Source organism: Trachypithecus francoisi, unplaced genomic scaffold (assembly GCF_009764315.1).
Source record: "Trachypithecus francoisi isolate TF-2019V2 unplaced genomic scaffold, Tfra_2.0 Contig01440, whole genome shotgun sequence".
NCBI lineage: Eukaryota > Metazoa > Chordata > Mammalia > Primates > Cercopithecidae > Trachypithecus > Trachypithecus francoisi.
The window spans coordinates 27,806,258-27,819,186 of NW_022681431.1; the positions used below are offsets into that span (position 1 = coordinate 27,806,258).

At 40.1% G+C, this 12,929-nt stretch overlaps 1 protein-coding gene across 3 annotated transcripts in view; it reads left to right on the plus strand.

The window, feature by feature from the left end:
* Positions 1-12,929, plus strand: part of LOC117095185 (disintegrin and metalloproteinase domain-containing protein 18) — a 166,940-nt gene that overhangs the window by 100,674 nt on the left and 53,337 nt on the right. For 2 of the 3 annotated variants that reach the window (XM_033231933.1, XM_033231922.1), the window contains exons 15-16: positions 8,582-8,687; positions 11,210-11,399. In XM_033231933.1, the coding sequence (XP_033087824.1) occupies positions 8,582-8,687; positions 11,210-11,399 (296 nt within the window). Of the gene's footprint in view, positions 1-8,581; positions 8,688-11,209; positions 11,400-12,377; positions 12,826-12,929 lie in introns of those variants that run through there. The other variant, XM_033231944.1, reaches the window with a different exon arrangement.

The window sequence follows — 12,929 nt, forward strand, 5'->3', positions numbered from 1 at the left end:
AGCTCCAGTCTCCAACTCCCAGTGCGAGCGACACAGAAGACCGGTGATTTCTGCATTTTCAACTGAGGTACTGGGGTCATCTCACTAGGGAGTGCCGGACAATCGGTGCTGGTCAGCTGCTGCAGCCTGAGAAGCGAGAGCTGAAGCAGGGCGAGGCATCGCCTCACCTGGAAGCGCAAGGGGGAAGGAAATCCGTTTTCCTAGCCAGGGGAACTGAGACACACAACACCTGGAAAATCGGGTAACTCCCACCCCAATACTGCACTTTAAGGAAACAGGCATACCAGGAGAATATATCCCACACCTGGCCAGGAGGGTCCCACGCCCACGGAGCCTCCCTCACTGCTAACTCAGCAGTCTGTGGCGATCTATCCGCAAGGCAGCAGCAAGGCTGGGGGAGGGGCGCCCGCCATTGCTGAGGCTTAAGAAGGTAAACAAAGCCCCTGGGAAGCTCGAACTGGGTGGAGCTCACAGCAGCTCAAGGAAGCCTGCCTGTCTCTGTAGACTCCACCTCTGGGGACAGCCCACAGCTGAAGTCCAATAGGGGAAGCAGCGGGGGCCGGTGCAGACGCGAACAACTCTGTCTGACAGCTTTGGGGAGAACCCTGGATCTCCCAAAGCGGAGGTTGAGATCTGAGAACAGACAGACTGCCTGCTCAGGTGGGTCCCTGACCCCTGAGTACCCTAGCTGGGAGACATCCCCCACTAGGGGCAGTCTGACACACCACACCTCACAGGGTGGAGTCACCCCTGAGAGGAAACTTCCAAAGGAAGAATCAGACAGGTACACTCGCTGTTCAGCAATATTCTATCTTCGGCAACCTCTGCTGCTGATACCCAGGCAAACAGGGTCTGGAGTGGACCTCAAGCAATCTCCAACAGACCAACAGACAGTCCTTCCGACTGTCAGACGGAAAACTATCAAACAGGAAGGACACCTATACCAAAACCCCATCAGTACGTCACCATCATCAAAGACCAGAGACAGATAAAACCACAAAGATGGGGAAGAAGCAGGGCAGAAAAGCTGGAAATTCAAAAAATAAGAGCGCATCTCCCCCTGCAAAGGAGTGCAGCCCATCGCCAGCAACAGATCAAAGCTGGTCAGAGAATGACTTTGACGAGATGAGAGAAGAAGGCTTCAGTCCATCAAACTTCTCAGAGCTAAAGGAGGAATTACGTACCCAGCGCAAAGAAACTAAAAATCTTGAAAAAGAGTGGAAGAATTGCAGCTAGACTAATTAATAGAGAAGATCATAAACGAAATGACAGAGATGAAAACCATGACACGAGAAATACGTGACAAATGCACAAGCTTCAGTAACCGACTCGATCAACTGGAAGAAAGAGTATCAGCGATTGAGGATCCAATGAATGAAATGAAGCAAGAAGAGAAACCAAAAGAAAAAAGAAGAAAAAGAAATGAACAAAGCCTGCAAGAAGTATGGGATTATGTAAAAAGACCAAATCTACGTCTGATTGGGGTGCCTGAAAGTGAGGGGGAAAATGGAACCAAGTTGGAAAACACTCTTCAGGATATCATCCAGGAGAACTCCCCAACCTAGTAGGGCAGGCCAACATTCAAATTCAGGAAATACAGAGAACGCCACAAAGATACTCCTCCAGAAGAGCAACTCCAAGACACATAATTGCCAGATTCACCAAAGTTGAAATGAAGGAAAAAATCTAAAGGCAGCCAGAGAGAAAGGTCGGGTTACCCACAAAGGGAAGCCCATCAGACTAACAGCAGACCTCTCGGCAGAAACTCTACAAGCCAGAAGAGAGTGGGGGACAATATTCAACGTTCTTAAAGAAAAGAATTTTAAACCCAGAATTTCATATCCAGCCAACTAAGTTGATAATTGAAGGAGGAGAAATAAAATCCTTTACAGATAAGCAAATGCTTAGAGATTTTGTCACCACCAGGCCTGCCTTACAAGAGACTCTGAAGGAAGCCTAAACATGGAAAGGAACAACTGGTACCAGCCATTGCAAAAACATGCCAAAATGTAAAGACCATCGAGGCTAGGAAGAAACTGCATCAACTAACAAGCAAAATAACCAGTTAATATCATAATGACAGGATCAAGTTCACACATAACAATATTAACCTTAAATGTCAATGGACTAAATGCTCCAATTAAAAGACACAGACTGGCAAAATGGATAAAGAGTCAAGACCCATCAGTCTGCTGTATTCAGGAGACCCATCTCACATGCAGAGACATACATAGGCTCAAAATAAAGGGATGGAGGAAGATCTACCAAGCAAATGGAGAACAAAAAAAAGCAGGGTTGCAATCCTAGTCTCTGATAAAACAGACTTTCAACCATCAAAGATCAAAAGAGACAAAGAAGGCCATTACATAATGGTAAAGGGATCAATTCAACAGGAAGAGCTAACTCTCCTAAATATCTATGCACCCAATACAGGAGCACCCAGATTCATAAAGCAAGTCCTTAGAGACCTACAAAGAGACTTAGACTCCCATACAATAATAATGGGAGGCTTCAACACTCCACTGTCAACATTAGACAGATCAACGAGACAGAAAGTTAACAAGGATATCCAGGAATTGAACTCATCTCTGCACCAAGCAGACCTAATAGACATCTATAGAACTCTCCACCGCAAATCAACAGAATATACATTCTTCTCAGCACCACATCGCACTATTCCAAAATGACCACATAATGGAAGTAAAGCACTCCTCAGCAAATGTAAAAGAACAGAAATTATAACAAACTGTCTCTCAGACCACAGTGCAATCAAACTAGAACTCAGGACCAAGAAACTCAATCAAAACCGCTCAACTACATGGAAACTGAACAACCTGCTCCTGAATGACTACTGGGTACATAACGAAATGAAAGCAGAAATAAAGATGTTCTTTGAAACCAATGAGAACAAAGATACAACATACCAGAATCTCTGGGACACATTTAAAGCAGTGTGTAGAGGGAAATTATATGCACTAAATGCCCAAAAGAGAAAGCAGGAAAGATCTAAAATTGACACTCTAACATCACAATTAAAAGAACTAGAGAGGCAAGAGCAAACACATTCAAAAGCTAGCAGAAGGCAAGAAATAACTAAGATCAGAGCAGAACTGAAGGAGATAGAGACACAAAAACCTCCAAAAAATCAATGAATCCAGGAGTTGGTTTTTTGAAAAGATCAACAAAATTGACAGACCGCTAGCAAGACTAATAAAGAAGAAAAGAGAGGAGGAATCAAATAGATGCAATAAAAAATGATAAAGGGGATATCACCACCGACCCCACAGAAATACAAACAACCATCAGAGAATACTATAAATGCCTCTACGCAAATCAACTAGAAAATCTAGAAGAAATGGATAATTTCCTGGACACTTACACTCTCCCAAGACTGAACCAGGAAGAAGTTGAATCCTTGAATAGACCAATAGCAGGCACTGAAATTGAGGCAACAATTAATAGCCTACCCACCAAAAAAAGTCCAGGACCAGATGGATTCACAGCTGAATTCTACCAGAGGTACAAGGAGGAGCTGGTACCATTCCTTCTGAAACTATTCCAATCAATAGAAAAAGAGGGAATCCTCCCTAACTCTTTTTATGAGGCCAACATCATCCTGATACCAAAGCCTGGCAGAGACACAACAAAAAAAGAGAATTTTAGACCAATATCCCTGATGAACATCGATGCAAAAATCCTCAATAAAATACTGGCAAACCGGATTCAGCAGCACATCAAAAACTTATCCAATGATCAAGTGGGCTTCATCCCTGGATGCAAGGCTGGTTCAACATTCGCAAATCAATAAACGTAATCCAGAACCAAAGACAAGAACCACATGATTATCTCAATAGATGCAGAAAAGGCTTTTGACAAAATTCAACAGCCCTTTATGCTAAAAACGCTCAATAAATTCGGTATTGATGGAACGTACCTCAAAATAATAAGAGCTATTTATGACAAACCCATAGCTAATATCATACTGAATGGGCAAAAACTGGAAAAATTCCTTTGAAAACTGGCACAAGACAGGGGCCCTCTCTCACCACTCCTATTCAACATAGTGTTGGAAGTTCTGGCTAGGGCAATCAGGCAAGAGAAAGAAATCAAGGGTATCCAGTTAGGAAAAGAAGAAGTCAAATTGTCCCTGTTTGCAGATGACATGATTGTATATTTAGAAAACCCCATTGTCTCAGCTCAAAATCTCCTAAGCTGATAAGCAACTTCAGCAAAGTCTCAGGATACAAAATTAATGTGCAAAAATCACAAGCATTCTTATACACCAGTAACAGACAAGCAGATAGCCAAATCAGGAATGAACTTCCATTCACAATTACTTCAAAGAGAATCAAATACCTAGGAATCCAGCTTACAAGTGATGGCAAGGACCTCTTCAAAGAGAACTACAAACCACTGCTCAGTGAAATCAAAGAGGACACAAACAAATGGAAGAACATACCATGCTCATGGATAGGAAGAATCAATATCGTGAAAATGGCCATACTGCCCAAGGTGATTTATAGATTCAATGCCATCCCCATCAAGCTACCAATGACTTTCTTCACAGAATTGGAAAAAACGGCTTTAAAGTTCATATGGAACCAAAAAAGACCCGCATTGCCAAGACAATCCTAAGTCAAAAGGACAAAGCTGGAGGCGTCACGCTACCTGACTTCAAACTATACTACAAGGCTACAGTAACCAAAACAGCATGGTACTGGTACCACAACAGAGATATAGACCAATGGAACAGAACAGCTCCTCAGAAATAATACCACACATCTACAGCCATCTGATCTTTGAGAAACCTGAGAGAAACAAGAAATGGAGAAAGGATTCCCTATTTAATAAATGGTGCTGGGAAAATTGGCTAGCCATAAGTAGAAAGCTGAAACTGGATCCTTTCCTTACCCCTTATACGAAGATTAATTCAAGATGGATTAGAGACTTAAATGTTAGACCTAATACCATAAAAACCCTAGAAGAAAATCTAGGTAGTACCATTCAGGACATAGGCATGGGCAAGGACTTCATGTCTAAAACACCAAAAGCAACGGCAGCAAAAGCCAAATTGACAAATGGGATCTCATTAAACTAAAGAGCTTTTGCACAGCAAAAGAAACTACCATCAGAGTGAACAGGCAACCTACAGAATGGGAGAAAATTTTTGCAACCTACTCATCTGACAAAGGGCTAATATCCAGAATCTACAAAGAACTCAAACAAATATACAAGAAAAAAACAAACAACACCATCAAAAGTGGGGAAAGGATATGAACAGACATTTCTCAAAAGAAGACATCCATACAGCCAACAGACACATGAAAAAATGCTCATCATCACTGGCCATCAGAGAATGCAAATCAAAACCACAATGAGATACCATCTCACACCAGTTAGAATGGCAATCATTAAGAAGTCAGGAAACAACAGGTGTTGGAGAGGATGTGGAGAAATAGGAACACTTTTACACTGTTGGTGGGATTGTAAACTAGTTCAACCATTATGGAAAACAGTATGGCGATTCCTCAAGGATCTAGAACTAGATGTACCATATGACCCAGCCATCCCACTACTGGGTATATACCCAAAGGATTATAATTACTCTACTACAAAGACATGCACACGTATGTTTATTGCGGCACTATTCACAATAGCAAAGACTTGGAATCAACCCAAATGTCCATCTGTGACAGATGGATCAGAAAATGTGGCACATATACACCATGGAATACTATGCAGCCATAAAAAGGATGAGTTTGTGTCCTTTGTAGGGACATGGATGCAGCTGGAAACCATCATTCTTAGCAAACTATCACAAGACGAGAAAACCAAACACCGCATGTTCTCACTCATAGGTGGGAACTGAACAATGAGATCACTTGGACTCGGGAAGGGGAACATCACACACTGGGGCCTATCATGGGGAGGGGGGAGGATGGAGGGATTGCACTGGGGAGTTACACATGATATAAATGATGAATTGATGGGTGCTGATGAGTTGATGGGTGCAGCACACCAACATGGCATAAGTATACGTATGTAACAAACCTGCACGTTATGCACATGTACCCTAGAACTTAAAGTATAATATAAAAAAAAAAAAAAGAATGTTGAATATTGGCCTCTACTCTCTTCTGGCTTGTAGGGTTTCTGCTGAGAAATCCACTGTTAGTCTGATGGGCTTCCCTTTGTGGGTAATCCGAACTCTTTCTCTGGCTGCCCTTAACGTTTTTCCCTTCATTTCAACCTTTGTGAATCTGACAATTATGTGTCTTGAGGTTCCTCTTCCCTAGGAGTATCTTTGCAGTGTTCTCTGTATTTCCTGAAGTTGAATGTTGGCTTGCCTTGCTAGGTTGGGGAAGTTCTCCTGGATAATATCCTGAAGAGTGTTTTCCAACTTGCTTCCATTCTCCCCATCACTTTCAGGTACACCAATCAAACGTAGATTTGGTCTGTTCATATAGTCCCATATTTCTTGGAGGTTTTGTTCATTTCTTTTTACTCTTTTTTGTCTAACCTTGTTTTCTCACTTTATTTCATTAATTTCATCTTCAATCACTGATACCCTTTCTTCCACTTAATCGAATCAGCTATTGATGCTTGTGCATGCCTCACGAAGTTCTCGTGCCATGGTTTTCAGCTCCATCGGGTCATTTAAGGTCTTCTCTACACTGTTTATTCTAGTTGGCCATTCATCTAATCTTTTTTCGAGGTTTTTAGCTTCCCTGTGATGGATTTGAACATCCTCCTTTAGCTTGGAGAAGTTTATTATTACCAACCTTCTGAAGCCTACTTCTGTCAACTCGTCAAAGTCATTCTCCATCCAGCTTTCCTCCATTGCTGGCGAGGAGCTGTGATCCTTTGGAGGAGAAGAAGCACTCTGATTTTTAGAATTTTCAGCTTTTCTGCTCTGGTTTCTCCCCATCTTTATGGTTTTGTCTACCTTTGGTCTTTGATGTTGGTGACCTACAGATGGGATTTTGGTATAGATGACCTTTTTGTTGATGTTGATTATATTTCTTTCTGTTTGCTAGTTTTCCTTCTAATGGTCACGTCCCTCAGCTGCAGGTCTGTTGAAGTTTGCTGGAGGTCTACTCCAGACCCTGTTTCCCTGGGTATCACCAGTGGAGGCTGCAGAACAACAAATATTGCAGAACAGCAAATATTGCTTCGTCCCAGAGGGGCAGCCACCTATATGAAGTGTCTATCGGCCCCTACTGGGGGGTGTCTTCTAGTTAGGCTACACGGGGGGTCAGGGACCCACTTGAAGAGGCAGTCTGTCCCTTCTCAGAGCTCAACTGTCATGCTGGGAGAACCACTGCTCTCTTCAGAACTATCAGACAGGGACGTTTAAGTCTGCAGAAGTTGTCTGCTGCCTTTTGTTCAGGTATGCCCTTCCCACAGAGGTGGAGTCTAGAGGCAGTAGGCCTTGTTGAGCTGTGGTGGGTTCCACCAAGTTCCAGCTTCCCAGCCACTTTGTTTACCTACTCAAGCCTCAGCAATGGCAGATGCCCCTCCCCAAGCCAGGCTGCTGTCTCGCAGATCGATCCCAGACTGCTGCACTAGCAGCGAGCAAGGTTCTGTGGGCCTGGGACCTGTCGAGCCAAGCACGGGAGAGAATCACCTTGTCTGCCAATTTCTAAGACCTTGGGAAAAGTGTAATATTTGGGTGGGAGTGCCCCATTTTTCCAAGTAGTCTGTTACGGCGTCCCTTGGCTAAGAATGGGAAATCCTCCAACCCCTTGTGCTTCTGGGGTGAGGTGATGCCCCGTCCTGCTTCAGCTCACCCTCCATGGGCTGCACCCACTGTCCAGCCAGTCCCAGTGAGATGAACCAGGTACCTCTGTTGGAAATGCAGAAATCACCCGTCTTCTGCATTGATCACACTGGGAGCTGCAGACTGGAGCTGTTCCTATTTGGCCATCTTGGCAAGTGTATTATTTTCTATCCCTATTTGAAAAGAAGATTAGAAATAGTTTACATTCACATAGAGTGGATAACAGGATTCATTTAGAATTTTTCTCCAGGGTTACATTTGCTCTTTTTCCCTCCATCATAATATAGTAGAAGAGATTTGGACTTCCCATAAAACGTAACATTTATCCAATCCATCAGTGATTTTATACTAGTCAGGCAAAATAAGCAAAGTATAGCCAGCATGCTGGAAGGACCAAATAAAACACATGTGCTACAAAGGACAGGAGATAGACTCTGGAAAACTATGTAAGTTCCAGAGGTTTCTGTCCATAAGTGACATGCTTCAGATCTCTCATTTCATTAAGAAGAGGAAGTTACAAGGTCAAGCCCAATATTCATTAGACTAGGAAGTATTTGCTCCCCCCAGAAAGAGAAACATATTGTTTTAAAAATAAAATAACTTATTGCAATAGATATAATCATTTTCTGTGTGTGTAAGATAAGACAATATTTCTTTCTACTTGCATCGACAGGGTATGCATAGAAACAAAAGCATGATCAATAAGTACATGATCTTTTTGAAATTAAATTTCCTTAGTCCGTTACTGACATTTAATTTATATTAAGACTGATAATTCAACTGACATGTTTGCATTTTAAGGTGCTCAAGGTGCTCCATTTGCCTGTTTTAAAGAAGTTAATTCTCTGCATGAAGGATCTGAAAACTGTGGTTTTAAAAATTCACAACCATTACCATGTGAAAGAAAGTACGTATGTAGAAAATGATTACTTCTTTGAATCATAAAATTATGTATTTTTATCAAGAGATACTAAGTAGTAATGAACGTTAAATTGTATAACATGGGAATATTTTCAAATACCAATGCATACATTTTTTTTCTATGAAATTCAGGACTTTCTATTATTTTCCCTTGATATCATCCTAAAAATGAGAGTGGACAAAAAAAAAAAAAAAAGGCTAATACTTAGTAACAGAGGAAGAAAATGGACACACAGTGCCAGAAATCAGAACTGCTACTCTATATTGAGAATTCAAATGAGGTTTTGTATTAGTCTGTAAATAGCAACAATCTTAAAGCAAACCTCAAGCTTTGATTTTTAAGACATAGAATTGTTGAGGAGAAAGTTATTTTTGTTTTTGCTGATTGTGTCCAAAACATCAATATGTAAAGCATGGAAGTATCTGTTAATAGCTAAATTCAGACTATTGGGACGTAGTGTCACTATAATCCATGTAATAAAGGGATTAATGAAATCCAGTAATCTAATAAAGGAAGTGCCTACCCCATAACGAATATTTCCTTAATTTTATCTTCCTTAATTTCACTGAAAATGAAAGAGTTACAAAAATGTGTAACAGAGCCAGATTCACAAAATAAGAGAATGGGAATAGCATAAAAAAATTAGATATAATTAATTCAGGGAGAAGCAGACATTTCTTTTAGTCTCAAAGACATAGCCAGGAAAAACCATAATAAAATCTTCAGGTAAGCACCACTATCAGTACTGTTAAAAACAATACGGTTCCTTTATGAAGATGAGAAATGGATGAAGAAGGTATCCAGTTGGGTGGGACTAAAATAGTATCCTCCATCACCCTCCTCCTTATATGAAATTACCATGGATATGTATGCTGTGGAGAGGATGCAGAACTTCCCACTTGCCCCAACACAGGAGGATTAGTACGTGGAAAGAAGAAAGGTGGAATCACAAAGAAAGTACTGATGAGTGGGGATCTCAGGAGGAGACCCTGCATAATCAGCCACACCTATTGATATTAATACAGAGCACCAGGGGCCAGCAGTCTCAGTTACACCACAGTGGATCCCCACAAAGACAGAAGATGGTGGCATGACAACCCCACTTAATCTTCTTCCTGATGTTCAGAGACACATTTGCTGCCTCTAAGATTATTCATGAAAAAAAGATGAAAGATACCTGGAAGAAATTGTGAAAGTTAACAAACATGACTCCTTTGGACTTTGTCTTATGTGATAATAGTACATGAATTTTCCTGAAATAACATCATTAGATGAAACTAAAATTGAATAGCATACATCATCTCATCTAAACAGACTGTGATTCCTTTTCAGAAAAGAAAAAATAGTCCTAAGAATTTAACTATAAGTGCAAATTTTGGGAAAATGGACTTGGAGGAAGAATTTGTGCTCGATAGCCAGACTAGAAGGATACATACGTACTATGCAAGTCTGGTTTAGAATATATTCTATAGAAAGAGAGTGGAGCCAAAATCAAAAGAAATATCGAGACCTGGGAAAGTAGAAAAGTTATGCTGGAGGGAAGACAAAAGTGGAAGTGGAATGTAATTTAGGTTTCAGCTCTTAATCTCATTTCAATCTTTACTTCTTGATGTAATTAAGCTTATTCTTCTGATACTGAAAAAGCCTCAAATGGTCTTTTAGGACAAATGCGTAAAATTTCCTAAGAGGAGCCTTTTGATGAAATAATAATGACATGTTCAGTAGACGCAGATCAATGGCTAAAAATGATTATGCTAATTGAGGATGGTATTTGATAATTAGATTTCAATAATTTCAAGTAAAAAAGTTACATAGATTATCTTTCAGAGCATAGTCTAGAAATACTGTTAGCCTCATAGAGAAGCCAGTATTTTACCTAATGATAGATTACAAATGGCGAAATAAAGCATCTGTGGGATAAGATAACCTTTGGTATGTTTGTGGCATGGAGGGGATCTAAAAGTTCTTAAATTTTTGACAGATAAGTTAAATATGCTGGAAATATCTGTATGTTGGGAGAAATTGTGGATCAAAATGAAGGGTGTGTACACAGCAGAAATGTACTGTCTAGACATCATGACAAGAATGATAGGCACAATAAAATGTACAGAAAGAGAAATGTAATTAGCCACTCTCAGCAAATTTTGTGTAATAAGTGACCAGGCTGGCCAAGCTATGTCAAACCGGGGCAAGTGACTAATTCTCCCAGAGTGTGGTAAAATGTGAATGGCCTAAGACGACTGGAACCTAGAGAACCAAAATTGGGCTCTATAATAGGAAATGAAGTCATGTTTTCACATCTGAGTTAAGCATATACATTTCAATTCTGCTATTAAGACAGTTGCATTTAGTTGTTGCGCACCATAAAATAATGTTTTAGTTTGGCATTTTTCAAGTGTTGTACTGTCAATTAACAGTATTTATGTTACCATCTATGCAGTACTCACTTGGAACTTGTTATCATTAAGAGATAAACTGATATGGAATTTTTTGCTTTCCACTTCCAGGGATGTTCTCTGTGGAAAATTAGCTTGTGTTCAGCCGCATAAAAATGCTTATAAGAGTGACATTCAATATACAGTTTATTCATATATTCAAGACCATGTCTGTGTATCTATAGCCACTGGGTCCTCCATGAGATCAGATGGAACAGACAATGCCTATGTGGCTGATGGCACCATGTGTGGTCCAGAAATGGTAACAAAATGTGATAATTTATATTCAGCTGTGTTAAATTATGTTGATTATCAGATACTGCATTCCATGATGACTATCACAATTATATTGAATGGATTTAAACTTGTGCTAGCATTTATTTCCCATGTGATGTTTAAATGATAATTAAAACAAGCCTAAGTTATCCAATTACATTGCTTTTTGGATTAAAATATTATCAGTCTTTATGTAAAACTAAGTACATATATATTTTAAGCACAAGATTTTACTAACTGACATCTGGTAGCTTTAAATTGTAAAATGCTAACACAAAGTTTCCCATTTTCCTTGCTTCACAAAGAACATTAATTGACTTTACATATTTCTTAAATTATTTGATTTGTATCTGATCAAAATACAAGTGTACAAAAGGTTTGAAACCAAACAAGAATCTATACTGGGAAACATTGCTATAGTATGCATATACAGGCTCATGTGTATATACATGCATGAATAGATATGAATGCTTATATCTATGTCATCATAACATAAAAAGAGGACAAAAAGGCTTTAGAGACTTGGTTAATCTTGCAATATAAGGGCACATGCTCCAGAAAACATGATAATATGTGGCATCTGAAATTTCGCACAATAATTATAAATTAGAGTGTTGCATTTAAATGTCATTTGGTGCTTATTTGATGTGTAAAAATAAAACAGAACCTAGAAATGGAGGATGAGTTAGTTAATTGTTATATCTGGTGTCAGCAACCCTAATTCCTTGAAAAACCTTCGTGTGGTGATCTGCTCCTGTAATGACTCTCAGCGATCCCACTTTCTGTCATTCATTCCTTTGTGTAATCCCTTCCTTTGCCTGTAGGCTGTATCTAATGACTTGCTTGTAACAAATAAAATGCAAAAGTTTTGGAATGTCACAAGATCAGAGGTTAGAGACAAGAAAGAAGATGAGAATAGATAGTGACTTCTGTTTTGCATGGACTGTCTCCCTTGCATTCTCAGATTGCTTGCTTTGCTGAAGCAAGCTGCCTTCCTGGAAAATCCCACAAGGAAATCAACTGTAGGACAGTGAAAATCTGAGGCCTTCAGTTCAACAGCCTGTGAGGGACTGAATTCTGCCAAAACCACACAAGCAAGCTATGAAGAGGAGCTTTGCAAGTCAGACCAAGAGATGAGACAACAGTCCCAGAAAGCAGATAACGCCTTGATTTCAGCTTGTAAGAGACTGTGAAGCAGAGAACCCAGATAAGATGTGCTTGAATTTCAGACTCACAGAAGCTGTGATATAATAAATATGTGTTGTTTAATGTCATTAATTTTAGTGATAATTTGTTAGGCAGCAATAGATAACTGATACAGATTTGATACCTGGAAATATGGTGCTGCTGTAACAAATACCTTAAAAAGTGGGAAGGAGGCCGGGCCCGTGGCTCAAGCCTGTAATCCCAGCACTTTGGGAGGCCGAGATGGGCGGATCACGAGGTCAGGAGATCGAGACCATCCTGGCTAACCCGGTGAAACCCCATTTCTACTAAAAAATACAAAAAAAAAAAA